The 20,902-nt window shown below is 52.8% G+C and overlaps 7 protein-coding genes across 7 annotated transcripts in view; 3 read left to right on the forward strand and 4 right to left on the reverse strand.

Moving 5' to 3' along the window:
• The window catches only part of MAA_08694 (uncharacterized protein), a gene marked incomplete at both ends in the record, with an annotated part of 2,137 nt that extends 675 nt beyond the window's left edge, over window positions 1-1,462 (forward strand). The window contains 2 exons of the mRNA XM_007826692.2: window positions 44-690; window positions 793-1,462. Of these exons, the coding sequence (XP_007824883.2) occupies window positions 44-690; window positions 793-1,462 (1,317 nt within the window). The remainder of the gene's footprint in view (window positions 1-43; window positions 691-792) is intronic.
• A 373-nt stretch (window positions 1,463-1,835) lies between these two features.
• On the reverse strand, window positions 1,836-3,405 carry MAA_08695 (8-amino-7-oxononanoate synthase; the record flags this gene model as incomplete). The annotated part of the gene is made up of 3 exons (XM_007826693.2): window positions 1,836-2,267; window positions 2,368-2,510; window positions 2,580-3,405. 3 exons carry the CDS (start codon window positions 3,403-3,405, stop codon window positions 1,836-1,838), a joined length of 1,401 nt encoding a protein of 466 aa, XP_007824884.2.
• Window positions 3,406-4,155: 750 nt separating this feature from the next.
• Window positions 4,156-5,059, forward strand: MAA_08696 (NAD(P)-binding domain protein; the record flags this gene model as incomplete). Its single annotated transcript, XM_007826694.1, has 3 exons — window positions 4,156-4,173; window positions 4,242-4,536; window positions 4,701-5,059. 3 exons carry the CDS (start codon window positions 4,156-4,158, stop codon window positions 5,057-5,059), a joined length of 672 nt encoding a protein of 223 aa, XP_007824885.1.
• A 496-nt stretch (window positions 5,060-5,555) lies between these two features.
• On the reverse strand, window positions 5,556-6,533 carry MAA_08697 (toxin biosynthesis protein; the record flags this gene model as incomplete). The annotated part of the gene is made up of 1 exon (XM_007826695.1): window positions 5,556-6,533. One exon carries the CDS (start codon window positions 6,531-6,533, stop codon window positions 5,556-5,558), a length of 978 nt encoding a protein of 325 aa, XP_007824886.1.
• Window positions 6,534-7,320: 787 nt separating this feature from the next.
• MAA_08698 (Major facilitator superfamily domain protein) lies at window positions 7,321-9,066 on the reverse strand (the record flags this gene model as incomplete). Its single annotated transcript, XM_007826696.1, has 2 exons — window positions 7,321-8,784; window positions 8,848-9,066. The coding sequence occupies 2 exons, from the start codon at window positions 9,064-9,066 to the stop codon at window positions 7,321-7,323; spliced, it is 1,683 nt and encodes a 560-aa protein (XP_007824887.1).
• Window positions 9,067-9,986: 920 nt separating this feature from the next.
• On the forward strand, window positions 9,987-17,853 carry MAA_08699 (Beta-ketoacyl synthase; the record flags this gene model as incomplete). Its single annotated transcript, XM_007826697.1, has 5 exons — window positions 9,987-10,711; window positions 10,769-15,536; window positions 15,591-15,881; window positions 15,936-16,348; window positions 16,461-17,853. The coding sequence occupies 5 exons, from the start codon at window positions 9,987-9,989 to the stop codon at window positions 17,851-17,853; spliced, it is 7,590 nt and encodes a 2,529-aa protein (XP_007824888.1).
• Window positions 17,854-20,339: 2,486 nt separating this feature from the next.
• On the reverse strand, window positions 20,340-20,849 carry MAA_08700 (LysM domain-containing protein; the record flags this gene model as incomplete). Its single annotated transcript, XM_007826698.1, has 3 exons — window positions 20,340-20,548; window positions 20,611-20,716; window positions 20,787-20,849. 3 exons carry the CDS (start codon window positions 20,847-20,849, stop codon window positions 20,340-20,342), a joined length of 378 nt encoding a protein of 125 aa, XP_007824889.1.
• Window positions 20,850-20,902: the final 53 nt, after the last annotated feature.

The following is a 20,902-nucleotide window of genomic DNA, read 5'->3' on the forward strand; positions in this document are numbered from 1 at the left end:
TTGAGTTGATCGCCACCCTGAATAGGGATGAAAATACATAAAGTGCATAGTGGCACAAGAGCATCTCTCCTTATATCTCGTCGAGGCGATATTTTCTCTGGCTGCGCAATGCGCAAAGTCCACGGGTATTCATCAATGGGAGTACTTTCGTGGTCATTTCAGTGAACAAGCAGCCCAGGAGAGACGAAGCGTCTCCTACTGCTTATACATTCTCGATAAGACGGTTTGCTGGACAACTGGCACATCTCCTAGCATACCAGCGTCCGATTTACTCTTGGACTATACGTTGGCGCCAGATGATGGCGGTACGATGGCCTATCTGTTTGCAAGAACAGAGTTGGCTGTCATTGAGGAGATGATTTACTTGAGAGTGTACTCCAATCAGGTCGAGGTGCGAACTGACGACCAAGTTTGCCAGATCGCGGCCAAGATTTCCCAGAGACTTCAAGACTGGCTGGTTAGCTGGCGCATCCACTTGAATGAGGTGGAAAGTCATCAGAAACAAGCCGTCTGGAAAGCCAAGCTGGCGGCCGACTTTCTCTGTGTGCAGTTGCTGCTCCTCTGGCCCTACAAGAACCATCCAGACGCACTATTCCAGCAGCAGACACACATCGCCAGGCGATGCATGAGGCTTGTTCTGCACCTCTGGCAGTCTACCCAAGAAGGAGGGCTTCATGTAGCCATCGCACGGTCAGTAGTGTACACTATCTCCATTCCTCGCCGCTTGCTTGTCTTTGTCACCAACTGGTTCAACTAGAAGCAAAATGCTGACTTTTGTAAATTTTCATGTAGCCTTGTTGCGTCCCATCCGCCGCTATATCTTCATGCTATCTATATGCAAGGTGCAAGGGGCAGGGGGCAAGAATTTGACCAAGATTTGCTGCGGGATTACACCGAAATGCTTGAAGTCATAGCCGACTCCCAGGGAGAAAGCTGCTACAACAGACGCCTGTGCCAGATTTCGCGTTTTCTGATGCGTGTAAAAACTACTCAAAATACGCCAAATAAGCGGCAGAAGCTCAACCCGCGTGCAACAAGCGCAACGTCGATTCCCTCCCCTCAGTCTGGGAGCAGTCTCTCGAATGGCTCGCCAATACAAGTACATTCTCCCAGTCGAACGCCTCGAGTCATGGCGCTTGAGCGGCACAATCCGGAAGGTGGCATTTCAGCTGGGGGCTTGGACGACTCACTCAACCTCTTGAGTCCCTCAGAACAAAGCAACATAGGACAATCTCAACTTCTGGCCGACGAGCTGGAGACTGCCACTAGTTATGCAAGTGATTTCTTGGGACAATACAATGTCGTAGACTTCGATTCAAGTGCGGCAGATGAGGAGTTTGGCGTCTGCGACAACTTGTGGTTGCAACAAGGGGGGTTGGGTCAGCCGTCAACATCACCTCCAGCGCGGTATGCAGTCGGAGCCGACTGGGGTATGACGGAGTTTCCCCGATTCCAAAGATGACGAGAACTATATTTTTCAGCTTTCTGGGGAGACACTATGCACTAAAACGGCGCACTAGCATTTATCTTGCAACTACGTCACCCTCCACGTCCTCTGTCAACATAGAGATTGGCGCTTAAAACGTATTTGAGAAATAAGCCACTCTTTGCCATTTTTCTTCTGAATAATAGCTCTCATGATGCAGTGTTCTAATTTAATGCTAGATTGATTGACCGTTCTTTGCACTGTAGCTTCGACTCATGAAACCTTGTGTTGTGCATAAAAAGTCAACTCATTGAACCAGTTGACCCATTTCCAAATAGTTCCCCAATTACTCCTAGAGCTTCTTTGCCACTGCTATGTGAAAACCCTCGCCCATATGCCCCCCAGGCCCTCAAGCGCTAGCAGCAGCCATCAAGGCGTAGATTTTCTGAGCGGCTTTGGGCGTCTTTCCCTTGACCTCCCCCGACTCCTCAATGCCAATCATCTCTTGTGCCCATTCGCATATGGTGCTGGCAAGCAACTCGACCTCGGCCTCCGTGTTGGCGCTATGAACCATGATCCGAATCCTGCTCTGGCCCTTTGGAACCGTGGGGTAGTCAATGGGGACGGCCGCAATTCCCGCCAACTGCAGATGGAATACGAGCCACCAGTTATACCGCTGCCGTGTCCAGAGGGGTGCAATGTGCGTCTGGAACTCGCGTCCTTCCCAATCGTCGACCAGAGGGATGGACAGAATCCCCATCTCGCTGGCTTTTTCCCACACAGGGTTCGACGTGATGGTTTCGAAAAAGTGCTTCACGAGATGCTGGATGCTGTTTTGTAACTAGAGACACATTGTTAACGGCGACTGACATAAGTTGAGACGCTGGATAACAGCCAGGTGGAAACTCGGAATAGATTGTCTTTATCGTCAAATACTTTACCTTTGTCGTTTCTCCGTTGCGCATCAAGTTGTAGGCTGCTCGAATACATGCAACCGAAGGAAAGGAAGGGCCAGTGGTGTAGATGACGGAGCGGGCAAAGTTGAGCAGAGCCGTTCGAACCGTTCCGTTGCTCAAAATGGCGGCTTTATAAACACAGAGGATCAGCATTGAGGCCCATATACAGAAACGGAAGATGAATTGTGACGTGTTACCTCCTGTCGAGGCCAAAGCCTTTCCATATGTATGGAGTCGAATAGCAATCTCCTTCTCGAGACCTAAGAGACTGACAAGTCCTACGCCCTTGGGCCCAATTATCCCCGTAGCATGGGCTTCGTCGACAATAAAGGCAAAATTCTTCTTGGGGCACACTTCCCGGGAAATCTCAAGCATCTCGCGTAGAGGGCAAACATCACCATCCATGCTGTACACGGACTCGACGGATATAAGAACCGTGCGCGAGCCGTCCTTGATCAAGGGCTGTGAGTCCACAAGTTCTACTAGCGCATCTCTCAAGGCGTCGACATCATTATGGCGGAAGGCAACCTTGGTCAAGGCCAGCGAGTGCGTCATGCCGTCATGGACGCTGGCGTGGACGAGCTCGTCGTAGACTATGGCGTCGCCGGGGCGTGGGATTGCCGAGTAGATGGCATTGTTAGCCTCGAAACCGGAGCCGACAATGAGTGACATCTCAGCGCCGTGGAAGGCGGCGATTTCCTGCTCAACTTGTTCAATGTAATCGTAGTTCCCGTCCACCAGGCGCGAACCTCCTGCATAGATGGGGAAGTCGGGGTTCCGGCCCAGCTCGTTGAGGAACTCCTTGCGAAGCAGTCCCGTCTTTCCCAGGGACAGAAGATCGTTGGAGCAAAAGTCAACGGCCTTGCCTGACTTCCAGGGACTCTTCAGACCGTTGGTGAACATGCCATGATCGGATCGCCGGAGGTCCAAAGCCTCCTCGAGGTTGCGGTAGAAGGTTGGTGCATCTTTCATCTGGGGCCCCTTGATCTTCTGAGCCTTGATAAAATCCGCCAGGAAATCCATGATTGTCGGGCGACGTGTTGTTATGACACCGGCAGTCCTTTGTGGAAATAATAACCACTCATCCAGTGAAGTCAAACATGTCCAACGCAGTAGTAGCCTGAGCGAAGGGGCTTGTACAGCTATTAAATTCTTACGTGCAGAGTAATTCTCCCGCTGTCCTCGACTCCCACGGGATCCGGAACCCGGGTTCCACCCAATCGGCCTGGAAGCCGATTGGTCAAGTCCGTCCCAATCCTTGGAAACGGCGTAGATAAGCATTTCATGTTGTACCCAGAAGACAAGCGATGGCCGAATTCTATCATTTGTCCTTGGAGATTGCTAAAGGCATCCCTTAGACTCCCCTTCTCAGCCGACAACCCTCACTCTCTCACCTGAGAGAAAAAGAAGGACGTGTGGATCTCTTGATGATGAAGCGACCCGAGGATTTTCGCGGAAAGGCAAGTTTTCTGCTCTGCGGGGATGTCGGACCTGAAATTTCTCTCATTGAGAGCTCTCAATCGATGCTAACATCATCAGACCGTCTTTGTTACCGGAGGATCTGGGGGATTGGGCAAAGCCATATCTCAGCAGTTAGCAGCCCGAGGTCAGCAGTGCCGGTATCCTAGGATGTACTTCTAGGACTAATCAGCATTCGCAGGGGCCCATATCACGATTTTCTCCCGCAGGCCAGACGCACTTGCCAGGGCCAGAGAGGAGATACTTTCTAAGTGTTTGAATGGGGATCAGGAAGTCAATACCGTCGCCATCGACATGGGGGATGCTTCAAAGGTGTGCCCCCATTCCGCATGGGGGCTCTAATTGAATACATACCTAACAACTAACCACCTGACCGGCAGGTTGACGAAGTATTTAGAAAACAGCCTCGGATTGCTGACGTCTTGTACTGTGTTGCCGGCGGTAACCATGCTGAGAACGGATTTATCGTTGATATTAAGGCACAGGCTCTTGAAAGTTGCATGCGGAACAACTACTTTACGGCCGTGTACGCAGCCAAGTCTCTGCTCGACATATGGACAGAGGATGATTTGAAAGGGCCCATTCATCCCCGCCCTGACCCCAGGATACGTCAGATTGTCTTTGTCACAAGCGCCGCCGCGTTTTTGGGTTCTCCTGGCTCCATTGCTTACACTCGTGAGTATTTCTTTACTACATTAATGACCACACTTGTGGCTGACGGCTTCATCTCCTCCAAGCGGCCAAGTGTGCAACCCGTGCCTTTGCGGATACTCTGCGGTTGGAAGTGCTGCGATACTGCTGCCCCGAATCGACCTACTCGATCCACTGCGCCTTTCCAGGGGACTTTGTATCCCCTGGGTTTGTCCTGGAACAGAAGACCAAGACGAATCTCACAAAGCGCATTCAGGGTCTCGACGGCTACACCATGTCGGAGCTCGAAGCTCGGTTCCCATCTTCGGACAAGATCGCTTCACTCATCACTTCCGCCGTGGACAGGGGCGATTTCATCATCTGTGACGGCTCGCTGGCTGGCTCATTGCTCTTCACCAACATGATTGGGCCGTCACCAAAGAGGGGATTGGGCATTGTGGATTCTTTGCTTTCCGTATTTACCGGGTGTCTTCTCTGGCCGTATCTCAGGTGGAAATGGGAGTCCATGACCCGCAGGGACGGCGAAGAGCACAGAAGAGCTAGGTGAGGGTTCAGGACAAAAGGTTCCGTGTACCTAGCCTCTGATTGTATTGACCCAGATCCAAAATGTCTGCCGTTTCATGTTCTATAGCATCAGCAGTCTATACTTGCGAGAAGCGGCATTAGTTCACTAATTGTAGAGACACTTTGTGTTCAATGACACCACCGCCATCGTCTGATGTCTCAACCCCGCATATGGTACCCTTCGGTGCCAAAAAAAGGCAAAGGAAACAGCGGAAGCTCTCGTATCCAAACTGGGCAGATGGTAACTAAGAATTGGGATATTCAGAGATTGACACCATCAACCAAACTCCCGTAGCTCGTAACTATTCAGCAACTTTGGTCACCACCCTGCCACACTGAACACCATCTTTCACAGGTACAATCTAGAAACTTCCAAGTCGAAAAGCCTCAAATGAAGTAATCAGATTGTCAAACACTATCTGTCTCTCTACCCAGTTACTCGGGCCGAATTCAATCTACCGAATTCAATCTACAATGGTCTAAAACAATTTGCCAACCGGGTCTTCAACTGGATGACTTTTCGCAAGGTCACGAAGATACTCCATCAGGCCATCAAGATCATCCAGTTCCAAATGCAAAGCCAGCTCGGTGTAATCCTTGGTCCACAACCCAGGTGACCCCCTAGGGTACTGGGACCGGAAACCCAAAAATCGCTGCGCCCTTGGAGACAGCTTCTTGGCAGTCTCTAGGGTGACAATGCTCGGATGCGCCTCGGATGGCGTCAGATAGCCCGCACAAATAGACAGCTGCAATGCCTTTCTCTCCTCTGTGGTTGTATTCGCACCCATGCCGTGCACGACCTTGCCACTCAAAAGGAGGCAGTCGCCCGGGTCCATGATGGCCGGGATCGTCATTTCCTGGTTGCCGCGCTGGTCAAAGGGCCACTTCTGACTCCCTGGGATGACCCGGGTCGCGCCGTTGTCCTCCCTGAACGGGCTGAGGGCAATCAGAAAGTTCATTTGCACATCGTCAAAGTCTGGGCCAAGCAAGACGGCAGGAGGGTAGTTGTTCAAGTCTCGATGCAGCTCCTGCGGGTCCTGCGGACCGCCGGCAAACAAAGTTGACCCCGTGGACAGCCAGTAATCGCCGGCGTTGCCTCCTGTAGTGTAGTTGCGGTGGCAGATGGCATGAACTAGGTCGTTCTCGAGGAGGTTCTCACGAAATACCTTGCTATGGTTGGCGAGACCGGCGGCGCGCTTCGTTCGGCGGCCGTGGAAGGCTTGAAGGAGCGGGTGGTCCAGCAGAGCGCCACGCCGAGTGTTTTCAATGACTTGTTCGATTTCAGACGTGAATTCGGCTACTTGACCAGGGGTGAGGAGGCCTTTGATGACAAGGGCGCCATCTTCTCCCCACTTTTGGAAGATTTCGTCCAAGGGGGTTTCTGGGGTGACTTCCTGGAGCTTGGTGCGTCCGTTGGGAGTGGAAGTTTGAGGGGTGTCCGTTGGGATGCGCCACATGGTGTCTGCGCTGAAAAGAACTGGTACGGTTAATGTTGAAGATAGATATCAAAGTCCTCAGAACAGTGGTAGCTACCCTGGGGAGAAAGGCGGGCGGTTTTACCTTGGAGTCATTTATATCTGGCTTTGACCCAATCTGGCCCGTCGGGTTAGGGTTAGGTAGGCAATGTCCGCGCGACAGGACGGGTTCCGTGTCCGTCCGGTCCGGCGCTAACTCGATTAGCACGAATATCGGGACCCGGAACCCGGATGAGGATCTCCAAGTCCCATTTGAATCTCAAGTGGAGCGTGCCATATGGGTCAGGACGGCCCAGCTCGGTCTCATAGGTTCCTTAATTCTCTACTTGAACTGTCTCTGTACTAATTCAATTGGGTGGACGGCAGCCATTCGACAGCATGAGGATGCTTTGGCTGCCTCTCATCCCCTCAATGCCTGAGACTTTAACCGTGAAAATTCAGCGCCCTCGTCGGCTTTAGCTTCCTAGACAAAGCCCATCCCTGCCAGTAGTTCCTGATAGTAGTCATTACGGCTAACCCAACGTCTAGCAATACTGGCTTGGACACATTATGTGGGCCAAGATGTAATACATCACAGTTTGCGGTCTACTTGCGAATGCTTACACAACAGGGTTTCGCACAGTGGTATCGTGTATCATGACTTTGACAGTAGTTATTATTACGTACTATTAACTTGTCTTTTACGATTTGTCTGGTTAGACAATATGGTTAACCACATTCAAAGGTGAATCAAGTGTGTCTAGACCGCGTTAGGACGTCCAGTCATTTTTTAGGGTAATAATTGCTGTCCCTCAAACGCCTGCCGGCCAAGGTCGCTTTTCTGCAGAGTGAGCTCCTTGGTAAATAGTGAGCTTACAAAACCAACACCGCCAAAGGCAGTCATTGCGTAAAATACTGTCTGGAAAGCTTTGTGGTAAGCTCCCAAGACTGGGCCCAACACGTCGCGGGAAAGACCCAGATCCCTCAGCGTTGGTATAAAGCTAATGGTCCGGCTCGCTTCTCTCAGGGGAGCAAGAGACTCGGGGAGGTTGTCAACGCCGGCAATGGACTTGGCAAAGACACTGATAAATATTGAGGATGAGACGGCGAGTCCGAGGAGGCCTCCCACCAGGCGAAACCACAGGACGAGCCCGACGGCCAGCCCCGTGTCATCCACGTTTTCAACACTTGCTTGCATTGGAAGGTGGAGGAGACGCAACAATGCGCCTATACCCGCGCCCCAGATGATGGGGATGGCCATTCGCATAGCACGGGGGGAGCCTTCATCTAACAGGGCGACAAGGCCGGTGCCCACTGTGAGGACAACCCAAAACAGTCTGATACTCCATAGATATCCCGATTTGAGGAGACCTATGGTGATGACCACACCACTGGCGGCCAAGACGCATGTGATGCTGGTAGGGAGCAGCTCCACGGCCGTGTCGATTTGGCTCAGTAGGTAGACTGCCTGGAACAAGAGCAACAAGTACTGTTGCAGCGGGAAGAGAACGAAGCCTTGCATAAAGTTCCCCAGCAGTGTCGCCTTGGCTGTTGTAGATTGTAGTAATCGATAGGGCATGATCGGAGCGGCGGGTAGTGACTCGTAGACAAAGTAACCGACCAGAATCAGGATTCCAATAATCAACGGGACAAGTGTCTGCCATGAGGCCCACGAGTACAAGGCGCCGCCCCAACTAAGAGGTAGGACGAAAAGAATCATACCGGTGAAGGAGAGAGCCATGCCCCCCCAATCCAGGCTCTTCACATCGTCCATGAGGGAGTCGTTGACAGTACGGAGACGAAGGAAAAAGAATGTGATGGGGAACGAGACTCCGACAAAGGGCAAGTTTGCGTAGCCGATCCATCGCCAAGAGATGAATTCGCTGAAGACGGCGCCGATAGTTGGACCGATGATGGTCCCAATGGCGATGGGAATAGCCAGCAGCCCGAGAAACATGGCACGCTCCTGCAGTGTCGTTATATCCGTTATGATGATCTCGCTTAGCAGATCCATCCCCCCGCCCCCAAAGCCCTGAAACGCTCGGCCGACAATGATATACGTCATGTTCTTGGCAAGACCAAAAACGAGCGAGCCGATGGCAAAGAGCAGGAGAGCGGCATAGAGCAGAGGCTTGCGACCGAAGACGTCGGAAAGGGAGGTGTACAATGGCTGGGTGATGACCACGCAAAGAAGGTACGCGATTCCGGCCCAGAACGACTCGAAAGTTGTGCCATGCAACTCGTGCGCAATGGCCTGGGATGCTATTAGCGGATATTCATGGTACCCATGGAGCATACGCCGGGAGAGACGACTTACTGGAAGAGCCACGGAGAGAGTGGACGAGTCGAGAGCGAAGAGAAACGTGTTGATACAGAGACCGGAAAAGGCGAGCCAAAAGGAAAGCGGCCGTCCTGCCCGTTGAGGTAAAGCAGGAGCTGTATTCGCTTCTAACTGGACCGACGGCGCCGCAGACGACTGCCGACTACGCCTTCGCCTGATATTTTGTCCGTGGTCCGGTTCTGGTTGTTGATCCATTGTCGGTGCCGGTACCATGCTGAGGATGACTAGGCAGAGATGCAAAATCGAAGGCCAAGGGAAGAGGAGGCGAGTAAAAAAGTGAAAAATATGATATGAGGCCGACAAATGGTACTGTTTGGTGCGAAAATGGACGCGCCGTCCGGATAGTCTCTATGGTGAACAGGAGAAAATCTTGGTATGATCGTGGGCGAGGGAGCGCAGCGAGGACCTACCGCAGTTTCAATCCATTATTACGGCTCTCTTGTACAGTCATCAGGCTGGACCAACCACATTTACATACATACATGTATGTACCATGCACGGGGTAATGGTGCTGACTGCATCCCCTGCCGCCCATGCGCAAAGTCGCGACCAACGACCAATGCATTGACGCTTTTCGGTCATTCAGCTCGCACAAAAAACACCAGCGGGTCGCGGGAAACGGAACCCGTCTGCTTGTCTCATTGAACCACTCGGCATCGGAATCCGGCGGGTGAGACTGCAGATAAACTCCTCGTGAAGGCCATGGCCCAACTATGGCGCAAGATGCGCAGTCGCCACATGTTGCGTTTGTGGCGGCCTGAAGTCGAAACACGCACGTAATAAGATGGAACGTACAATCCGGGTTATGATGTAGATGACAACCTGCGGATAGCCCGATGCTACTATATATAGGCATAATAAGGCTGTGGCTATGAAAAAGTAGGAAGATAGAGAGTCCTCAGCAGGCCAGTCCAGTACCGAGGCGGGTTCAAATATCTGTTGCATCCCATTGTCTATACCAGTCAGCGGTAGGTAGCATAAAGGCCGTTCTGTCATCGAAAGTTATTTTTACGGGAACTACTTGTGTTCGTATTCCCTGCCAAACCGACCAACCCACCGAGCCGACCGGGAAGACTCTATTAGTACCTAACGGCCGAAGAGCAGACTTGATCAATATGGGTTCTTTAGCTGCTACCGTGGGGAATGGGGAAACCAACGAATCATCTCTTCAACACCCTGCAACTCATGGTAGCCATACCACCAACGGCTATACAGCTAATGGCCATACAACCAACGGTCACATAACCAACGGTCATAGCCTCAATGGCCATTCCATAAACGGCCACACCGCAAACGATAACGGTATTATCAATGGCTCGCTAAACGGGCTCGGCTACCCGGGTCAAACTCCCATGGCCATCTGTGGCATGGCTTGCCGCCTCCCAGGAGGAATAGCATCGGCTGAGGAGTTATGGGAATTCCTTTTGGCAAAAAAGAATGCCCGGACTCATGTGCCTGAATCCCGCTACAACGTCTCCGCCTTCCACTCCCCCGTTTCCAAACCAGGAACGGTGGCTACAGAATACGGGCATTTTCTTGATGATAGCGTCGACCTTGGGGCGCTGGACACATCTGTCTTCCCCTTGAATCGCACTGAGCTAGAAAGATCGGACCCGCAACAGCGGCTGATGTTGGAGGTTGCCAGAGAGGCCTTTGAAGATGCCGGGGTGACCGACTGGAGGGGGAAGACGGTGGGATGCTACATCGGAAACTATGGAGAGGACTGGTCTGAGATGTTCGCCAAGGAACCGCAGCAATACGGCTTGCATCGCATCACTGGTACTGGGGACTTTGTCATCGCGAATCGGCTATCATATGAATTCGATATCAGGGGACCAAGGTACGTCGTACTATTCGCCCTCCTAACAACGATTTATAAAGCTAACGCATTGAACAGCGTCACAATCCGTACGGCTTGTTCTTCTGCCCTCATCGGCATCAACGAGGCCTGCGCGGCCATCGCCCGTGGAGATTGCGAAGCCGCCATCGTGGGCGGCCTTAATCTGATCCTGGCGCCGGCCATGACCATTTCTGAAACAGAGCAAGGCGTTTTATCCCAGGATGGCTCGTGCAAGACCTTCTCTGCAGATGCTAACGGCTATGCCCGTGGAGAAGCTGTTACTGCTGTCTTTATTAAACCATTGACCGACGCAATTCGCGACGGCAACCCGGTCCGGGCTGTCATCCGGGCCGTAACGAATAACTCGGACGGCAAGACGCCCGGAATATCACATCCGAGCACTAGCTCGCAGGAAACCCTCATGAGAAGAGCGTACGCCATGGCAGGAATCACCGACTTTGGGGAAACAGCTATGGTTGAGTGCCACGGCACCGGCACGCCCATCGGCGATCCTATCGAGGCCAATGCCGTGGCTCGTGTTTTTGGAGAGCGGGGAGTTTACATTGGTTCTGTCAAGCCAAATCTAGGCCATACAGAAGGCGCCTCGGGTCTCGTGTCCCTGATCAAGATGGTTAAAGCCCTTGAGCACCGCACAATACCACCCCAGATCCGGTTCACGGCTCCCAATCCCAACATCCCCTTTAAGGAGGCCAAACTCACGGTTCCCTTGGAGCCAACTCCCTGGCCCCAAGATCGCCTCGAGCGTGTAAGTCTGAATTCCTTCGGCGTGGGTGGCTCCAACGCCCACATAATCCTCGAGTCTGCTGTCATGCACAACGCCGCAACCGTCATTCACGCCACGCCGGAAGAACCTCAACTCCTTTTATACACGGCCAGTTCTGCCAAGTCCCTCGCCAGGATGATTGACAACTACCGGCACTGGGTTGAGAGGAACCCCTCCAAGGTCGCCGACCTGGCCTACACTCTGGCTAGGAAGCGAGATCATGGGCCGCGCAGGGCCTTCGCTATTGCCAACGGCGGCGCAATTGAAACCGTCTCGCCGCCCGCAAGCATCAAGCCCGGCACGAAGCCGCCCAATATCGTCATGGTCTTTACAGGTCAGGGCGCGCAGTGGCCCCAGATGGGTCGACAGCTATGGCAGTCCAACGAGACCTTCAAGGCGAGCATCCAGCACCTGGATCAGTGTCTCCAAGCCATTTCAGGAGAAAGGCCACATTACTCAATCCAGGAGGAGCTCAAGAAGCCGGCCAAGAAGAGCCGCGTATCTTCGGCCGAGATCTCCCAGCCCCTGTGCACGGCAATTCAGATCGCCTTGGTCGACTCCCTGAAGGCCCTGGGCATCGTGCCGAGTGCCGTTGTCGGCCATTCCAGCGGCGAGATTGCGGCCGCCTACGCCTCGGGGGCGCTCACAGCGAGTGAAGCCATCATGGCAGCCCATCACCGTGGCGCCGTGACGAATAGGCAGAGGAGAAAAGGGTCCATGGCGGCCATTGGAATGAGTTGGCGCGATACGGAGAAGCACCTCGTGCCCAACGTCGTCATTGCCTGCGACAACTCTCCCAAGAGTGTGACAATTTCGGGTGACACAGATAAGGTCAAGGCTGTGGTGGCCGATATTCAAATGACACGTCCAGAAGTGTTGGCTCGGCTGCTTCAGGTAGACAAAGCATACCACTCGTATCACATGGCTGAGATTGGAGACGACTACGCTTCGTTGATTAGCGGCCAAGTGACTGGAAAGGGTCCTTCGAATGCCCTCTTCTTCTCTAGTGTGACGGGAAAGCTGCTGGATGGAGAGCACAATCTCGGGTCGGCATATTGGCGGACAAACCTCGAATCCCCCGTGCGGTTCCGTGAGGCCGTCACAAACCTCCTGAATCACGAGGTTGGCAAGCATGCCGTCTTTATCGAGATTGGCCCTCACTCAGCCCTCGCGGGACCTTTGAGGCAAATATTCACCGAGACCTCTTCACCTTGTCCTTACTTGTCAGTCATGATCCGCAACCAGGATTGTCTTGGATCCTATCTGGCTGCCGTCGGCAAACTCCATTCACTCAATGTAAACATCAACCTCGACGTCTTGTTCCCCACGGGTTCTTGTCTACCAGATCTCCCAAGATACCCGTGGAACCATGAGAACACTTGCTGGTACGAGTCCCGTCTGTCCAAAGGTTGGCGCTTCCGAAAATTCCCCTATCATGATCTCCTTGGCCTCCGAGTCGTCGAGAGCACCGAGCTCGAGCCGGCCTGGCGCAACCTGTTTCACCTATCCAACACGCCTTGGGTCCACGACCACAAGATCGGGGACGATATCGTTTTCCCCTTTGCCGGCTACATTGCCATGGCTGGCGAGGCGGTGAGGCAGACGACGGGCATCAACGACGGGTTCAGCATTCAAAATGTTCTTGTCAGCACAGCACTGGTCCTCCCCAAGGGCAAGCCCACGGAGATGATGACCACGTTCCGGCCAAAGAGCCTCACAACGTCCCTGAACAGTTCCTGGTGGGAATTCACCATGGCCTCGTACAACGGTGACATCTGGACAAAACACTGCACGGGCGAAGTCATGGCGCTCACGTCCGACCCAAGACCGGGACAGGATCCCGAACCCCTTCCTCGCAAGGTGAACACGGACAAGTGGTACAGCAACATGAGCAAGGGGGGTCTTGACCTTGGCCCCTGTTTCCAAACACTTGCCACCATTGAGACTTCAACGCGTCCAGAGGACAACCGGGCCATTGGAAATGTTGTCAACGGTAGGCAGGGCGATGAGGCCAACTACCACATCCATCCCACCGTGCTCGACGCGACCATCCAGATCCTAGGTGCCGCCGCCACCAACGGCCAGATGCGAAAGACCAAGACTTGGCTTCCTACCAGCATGGACAGGCTCAGCGTCTACCGTTGCTCGTCGGACATGGTCACCAGTGTCAGCGCGAGGCTGTCAAGCAACCATTCCGTAGTGGGAGGAGGCCGTTGCACGGCGGGCGGCGTCGTCGTCGTCGAGGCTGAGAATATCAAAATGTCACTTGCGGCCAACTCCCTTTCAAACCAGGTCCCCGACACACATGCGGCCGCAAGGTACGAGTGGAGCGCCGATATTGACTTTATGAATGTTAGCGAGCTCCTTCTCGCACCAGCAGGTCGCTCTGAATACTTGCATCTCCTCGAGGAGCTCGGGCAACTCTGCTTGCTTTCCTCGAAGCGCCGACTTTACTCGACGTCCAAGCCGGTGGTGCTCGCTCCTCATATGCTCAAGTATACGTCCTGGATTACGTCCGCCTCCAAGGTGGTCGTCGTCAACCTAGCGTCTGTCATGAGCAATCTTGACAACGAGAACATCTCGGCCCGCATCCACGCTCTCTCGAACCGTCTTGCTGACACTCCAATGTCGCCGGTCGCTAAGGCCATCCTCGAAGTCTGGACGAAGATGGATCTCTTGCTGTCCGGACAGACACTCGAAGATATTCTTGCGGAGGAGACACTGTCTAGTGTCTTGCAATTCGTGCACAAATCCATTGACCATGGCCCATTTATTCGGCATCTAGCACATTCCAAACCCAACCTGCGCATCCTCGAGATTGGCGGCGACAGAGGCTCATCGGCAGCCAGTGGCATTGCCGAGGACCTCACACGCCCTGATGGCCAGGTGCTCTGTTCCAAGTATACCTTGAGCTCGCCAGGCTTCGTCTCCAGCAAGGACCAGCCGATGCTACTTTCCAATATGGAATACACCACTCTGGATATCGGCCAAGATCCCGCGGAGCAAGGCTTTGAGGGATGCCAATACGACCTCATCATTGCGTCCAACGTCATTGGGGCCACCAGGAACCCGCAGCAGAGCCTGGCCAACATCAAGAGGCTCCTGAGCCCTGGCGGCCGACTGCTTATACAGGAGACTTGCCCGTCGTCCAAATGGGCCACCTATGTTTTCGGAGCCCTCCCGACGTGGTGGCAAGGCACCGCTGACGGGTCTGACGAAACCGCCGTCCTCAGTCCCGAAATATGGCAGTCAAAGCTTGCGGCGGCAGGGCTCGGCAGCATCGAAGCCACGGTTCTGGATGCTGAACAGCCTCACCAACTCACTACGACCATAGTAGCAAGACATGACCTGCCCCAGGAGACTGCCCCTAGACGAGTCACTGTTCTTGTCGAAGACGAGAATGGAGCCGCCACTCGGCGGATGCTCAGCCGACTAGAAGATGACGGTTACGCCGTGACGAGGTGCAAGTTGGATGGCTCTCCGCCAGTCGGACAGGATGTCCTCTCCTGCCTGGACCTAGACAAACCCTTCTTTGAGAAACTCAGCGAGCCACGATATAAGCTCCTCAAAGACTTCCTCCTCGGCCTCAGCGGCGCCGGCATTCTCTGGATCACGGCTCTCAGCCAGCGGGGATGCCGTGACCCCCGGTACGCCCAAGTCTTGGGTCTCGCCCGATGTGTCCGCTCCGAGATGATTGCCGACTTTGCCACGTGCGAGGTGGACAGCTTCAACAATGCCCAGTCGATGGACATGATCCCCCGGGTCCTGGCCAAATTCGAGAAGCGCGACGACGACGCCGACGACGCCGTAAAGTCCGACTTTGAATGGGCCATTATCGACGGCCAGGTACAGGTTGGGCGCTTCCATAAATTCGCGCTGCGTGACGAACTCCTGGTGTCGGAGCCCTCTGGAATGGCCTCCCTTGACATCGGGACGCCTGGCCTGGTCAACAGTCTGCGTTGGGTGCAACAGCCGCGCGAGGCCGAGCTGAAGCCGGGCGATGTAGAGGTCCAGGTGCACTCTGTAGGCTTGAACTTTCGGGTAAGTCAATTGACTCTATGCCAGCTTTGTCGTACCATCTGACTCGATCGCAAGGACATCCTCGTGGCCCTTGGCATCGTGGAACTTCCAGTGCGCCAGTTTGGATTCGAAGCAGCAGGCATCATTACACGGGTCGGAAAGGACGTGGACCCCAACCAGCTCAAGGTCGGCGATCGCATCTGCTGCTTGAAGAAGCAGGCCTTTGGGACTTATATTGTCACTCCGGACTATAGTTGTACTCATGTCCCCGACAACATCACGTTCGATGAGGCCGCGTCCATGATCATGCCATATATTACGGCTATCCATGGCTTGTTCGCTACTGCACGTCTTTCCAGGGGTCAGGTACGTAGTTATGGCCGGCGGCCAAGGTGTCCCCCTATGCTGATATATACATAGACCGTCTTGATTCACAGCGCATGTGGTGGCGTTGGTCTGGCCGCTGTGCAAATTTCCCAGATGGTCGGCGCTGAAGTGTACTGTTCCGTCGGCAGAGAAGACAAGGTCGAGTTCCTGATGAACAACTTCAACATCCCGCGGAATCGAATTTTCTACTCCCGTGACAAGTCCTTTGTTGGTGACGTTATGCGGGAGACTGGTGGCCAAGGCATGGACGTCATCCTCAACTCCCTTTCCGGCGAGCTCTTGCACGCAACGTGGACATGCGTCGCCGAGTTTGGTACCTTGGTTGAAATTGGAAAGCGAGATCTGATCGGCCGTGGGAAACTCGACATGGAGCCCTTTTTGAAGAACCGCAGCTACTGCTGTATTGACATTGACCGCGTCTGGTCGAAGCCGTGGATTCTGAGAAAGTGAGTTGAGCACAATGTAACCGCCTCGAGATCCTTCTCCAAAGGCTGTTCTTGTCCAAATCCACGCTTGATACAAGAGACTACTTTTCTGACACAATGACCTTCTATACAGACACATGCTGGACGCCTTCGACTGGTGTGCCAAGGGTCTTGTCACCCCCGTTCGACCCGTCAAATCTTTCCCAGCCAGTCAAACCCAGGACGCGTTCCGGTACATGCAAAAGGGGTTTCACATTGGACGAATTGGCATTTCCATCTCTCACAACCCAGAACACCCGGATACCCAGTTTGAGACTGTCAAGATGGCCCGACCCATCACATTTGACAGATCCGGTTCCTACCTTCTTGTCGGGGGGCTCGGGGGTCTCGGCCGCGCCATTTCCGTCTGGATGGCCGAGCACGGCGCCCGCGAATTGATCTACCTATCACGAAGCGCTGGAGGGGACACCAAGCACGACGTCTTCGTGGCCGAGCTCAAGAGTATGGGCTGCAACGTCAAGCTCATCCAGGGAGACGTGACCAAGCTCGAGGACGTCGAGAAGGCTGTCAAGGCGGCGACACATGCCCTTCGAGGCATCATCCAGATGTCCATGGTTCTGCGTGACCAAAACTTTACCAAAATGACCTTTGAGGAGTGGACGGGTGCGACAGCCCCCAAGGTCGAGGGCACATGGAACCTACACCGTGCCTCTCTGTCCGCCGGCACAGACCTGGACTTTTTTGTCCTCTTCAGCTCCGTTTCGGGAATCATCGGCCAGCCGGGCCAGGCCAATTATGCCAGCGCCAACACCTTTCTTGATGCGTTTGCCCAGTACCGCAAGGGCTTGGGCCTGGCAGCCTCAGTCGTCGACGTCGGAGCCGTCGAAGACATTGGAGTCATTACCGAGCGCCAAGGATTAATGAACACCATGAAAGCAACCGGCTTCAAGGGCGTCACAGAGCAGGAACTCTTGGACGCCATGGTCTTGGCAATGTTTGCCCATGCTCGGCCGACGGGGCAGGGAAATAGTCCAGGATTCCCCTCGGCCTTTGTCGAAGCCAACACGTTTGTCCTCGGCCTGGACTCGTCGATACCGCTGAGTAGTCCCAACAACCGCTCCGTGTGGAAAAGAGACCGTCGCATGGCGTCGTACCACAACGCCGCTGCCGCTGGTGCTGAAGCTGCCGCGTCCAACGATGGTCTCAAATCGTTCCTGGCTGGTGCCAGAGCCGACCCTGCTGTCCTCAGCTCGCCGGAGACGGCTAACCTGTTCGCCGTTGAGATTGGAAAGAAACTCTTTCACCTGCTGCTCAAGCCACAGGAGGACCTCAACATAGCCTTGCCCTTGGTCGACCTGGGTCTCGACTCGCTCGTGGCACTCGAGCTCAAGGCCTGGTGGAAGCAGGTCTTCTCCTTTGACATCAGTGTGCTGGAGATGCTTGCGATGGGATCACTTGCGGCGCTTGGGAAACATGCCGCCGACCAGATGATAAAGATTACCGCCATTGATAAGGACGCGTCCTGACATCTTTCTGTTTTGGGCCGTCTAGATTCAGGGGGGTCGTAACGGGGCATTATTTGACCTTGGGCTTTTTGCTCGGATGCGTCACGTTTCTGAGCTCAGATTAAGCCCTCCATGAGAAGACCACCACAAGTATTTCAAGGGAATGGTGGTAGAGCAGACTGCTGCGGTGGTTTGCAATGCGGCAATGCCAGCTTCGCCACTGTGGTCACGGCGCCTCGGAGTTTGCTTCAAGTTGCTCACTCGATGACTTTAACAGTCGGGTCGTAGGGGTGCACGTCTCCAGTTGAAATTATTGCACAGCCTTGGCGATGCGGGTAATGCTGGCTACACATTCGTCAGAAAATACATGGGTTGCGCACTCGAAACCTTCGACTGCATCACCAGTGTCGCCTGTCTAGTAGCAACTTGCGGTAGAGAGATTCTGGGGTTCGAACCCCCAAACCTTTTGCCAACCTATCTGCCACCACTTGGAGGAGCTCAATTCACTTTCAAAAGCTTCAGTCGATGTCGAGAGCCAGAACATCATGCCTGTTTACTGCGTCCCCATACGACTTACATGGTCCTGATTATGTGCAATGTTAAGCTGTAATACATTGCATTATACCCTGTAGGAAGAGCTAGGTCAGGTTAGGTAGGGGAGCAAATGTTCGGGCGATCTATAGCCTCGAGTAATAGTACCTAATAGATAGAAATAAGGTCGCTAAATGCGATAGTATATTGCTCTGATTCTTTTCAATGCCATCTTGCGAGCTAAACTCAGGTCTTAACCCTACGACATTACATAAAAGCACTGTATCAGAAGCTTATTAAAAGCATGTACTATTACACTCGATCCGTAGCTACGCACCAGATATAATAATTGAAGCCCATAATGATTCTGGGTTTCCAATTTTCGACCAAATAGCATCTTTCCAGGCATCAGGCGATAGAGGGGTCAATGTTCGTCTTGGCCCAGTACAAGCAAGTTGAAGAGGAACTGTCCGACTGCTTCAAGGGGGTCATAAGCTCTTGGGCTTTCTAGCCTCTCGTCCTTGTTTCATAACTCGAGGATACACAGGGCTCGAAAGGATAGAGTGCTGTCCGATCTTTGTACAGGAAGACTATTTTCAATGTTCAACATAATCAAGGGAATATCCACAAAAGGCTAATTCTTTTCTTTTAAAGATGTAATCAGTGTAACCTCCCAATATATAGAGATGGAAACTGCTAGCGCAAGAAGAACAAGCCGTACAATTTCATAGAAGTTTGAGAATACCGTGGCTTTCGCAGTCGTGGCGCCAGTCGCGGCTCAAATGTGGCATATAATGATGCGCAAACACTAGCCTTGTTGAATAAATCGGATGCTAGTGTTGAGATCTTTTAACATGGAAGCGCAAATTAAAAAATCTAATCTCGCGTCTCGAGTCATTTGAGGCCGCATGAACTATCCCATAGTTCGACGACGGTCAACACTGGTACGGGCGCTAGGAAAAACAGGCAACGGCACCTGACAAACGATGAACTATTCCATACAAATATATCCGTGACTTAAATCGAATAACAATTTCTGGAGCGCCAAGTTGCGTCTAAGCAGTCTTGGCCGGCTCGCTGCGTATATGTAGTCTCGTTTGGATACCCTTGACCGAATGCGCGGTACAGTAGGTACCAGTAAGTCCGGAACTATTTGCATGGTAGACCTAGAAACAAGCACCCATAATTGCTGAGACCCACCGTAATTTGTACTTTGAATAATGTTGTCTTATATGGAACCCGTGGCTGAGCAATGAATAGATTTCGTAATGTTGAAGCTATCGTTGATATCCCACTACTGGTCATGGTATCTTGGTTGATGCAAATATATAAGAAATTAAACGATGTGATGTCGCTATAGAAATACCTATGCCTCATTATTTACTGTATGGAGAGTGATAAATCCGAGATATAAATCCAGCAGTTAGCACGTCAAGGACAAATCAACCAGAGTTGAGCATCATTGGCAAGAATTTCAACAATTTTCCCACTTCAGACGGCATTCTCCTCCGCATTACTACTTTGATTGCCTACCTTGTGATATTCTACTATTGCCACAGGTAACGCAGCACCGCGCTGGTAGACGTGAAGCCGATGACCCTGGACTCATTTGATGACGGCTGTGGATAAGCTGGTAGTCATCTCTGCTCACTGCCAATAGCAAACAAGATGTAGTCCCAAATACCAGGTAGCAAGGCTGGATTTACTGACAGCAGGACCTCAGAAGATGTGCTCAAATGATTCACAAGTATTAAATCACAACGTTCCCGGTGGAGAATTAGTTTTCCCTACACAAAGCCTCCACTCGCCGCGAGTGAGGTATCTTGCAATTTATCTGCCTAATTGGTTTCAAGAAGTGTTGCCATAGCATTAACGAAAGTAATCTGAAAAGAATATCCCTCCAGTCTCAATGGACCATCCAATTCGGCGGAACCAGACTAAGCGTCACGCCACGACACAAAGGACGTTGCTCGCCGTTACGAGTCCGTAACGCCCACGCAACCATATGTTTTCGCCCAGAGAGTGAGGCAATTCGGACCAGCGCCTTTGTTCCACTGGATGAATTGCTTAGTGGTAATGTCATTGCTCTCAGCAATCTGCTCGCAGTTGTCGCCATTCTCTATCCAGCAGAACTTGTTGCAGTTGCCAACCATGCCTGGCTGGGTGGGCAACGGAGTCTCAACGCCTACAAGAGAGTAAATCAGCATGTTTCTTCATCTGTCTCAGGGAAAGTGTGGATGAACTTACTGGCGTCTCGCTTCTCAGTCGGCGTTCGCTTGGTTGAGACTTGTGTTGGGGGAGGGATACACACGGGCCATTTGCTCGTAAGTTTATTGTTATTGTTGAGGGTGGGCTTTTTATTAGTGAGTTCAGCTTGGCTTCTTTGGCTGAATGTATTCGGGTTGCTTTGGGGGCACACGAACCGACGCACTGGCAAAATATGCCAGCTGGGTAGCAAGAAGAAGGGTTTTGGCAAAGCCGAGCATTGTGAAGGGTAGAATCAAGGGCTGAGGAATGGTAAACGCAGAGTTGAATTTGT

The sequence above is a fragment of the Metarhizium robertsii genome (genome assembly GCF_000187425.2).
Source record: "Metarhizium robertsii ARSEF 23 chromosome Unknown MAA_Scf_4, whole genome shotgun sequence".
NCBI classification, from domain to species: domain Eukaryota; kingdom Fungi; phylum Ascomycota; class Sordariomycetes; order Hypocreales; family Clavicipitaceae; genus Metarhizium; species Metarhizium robertsii.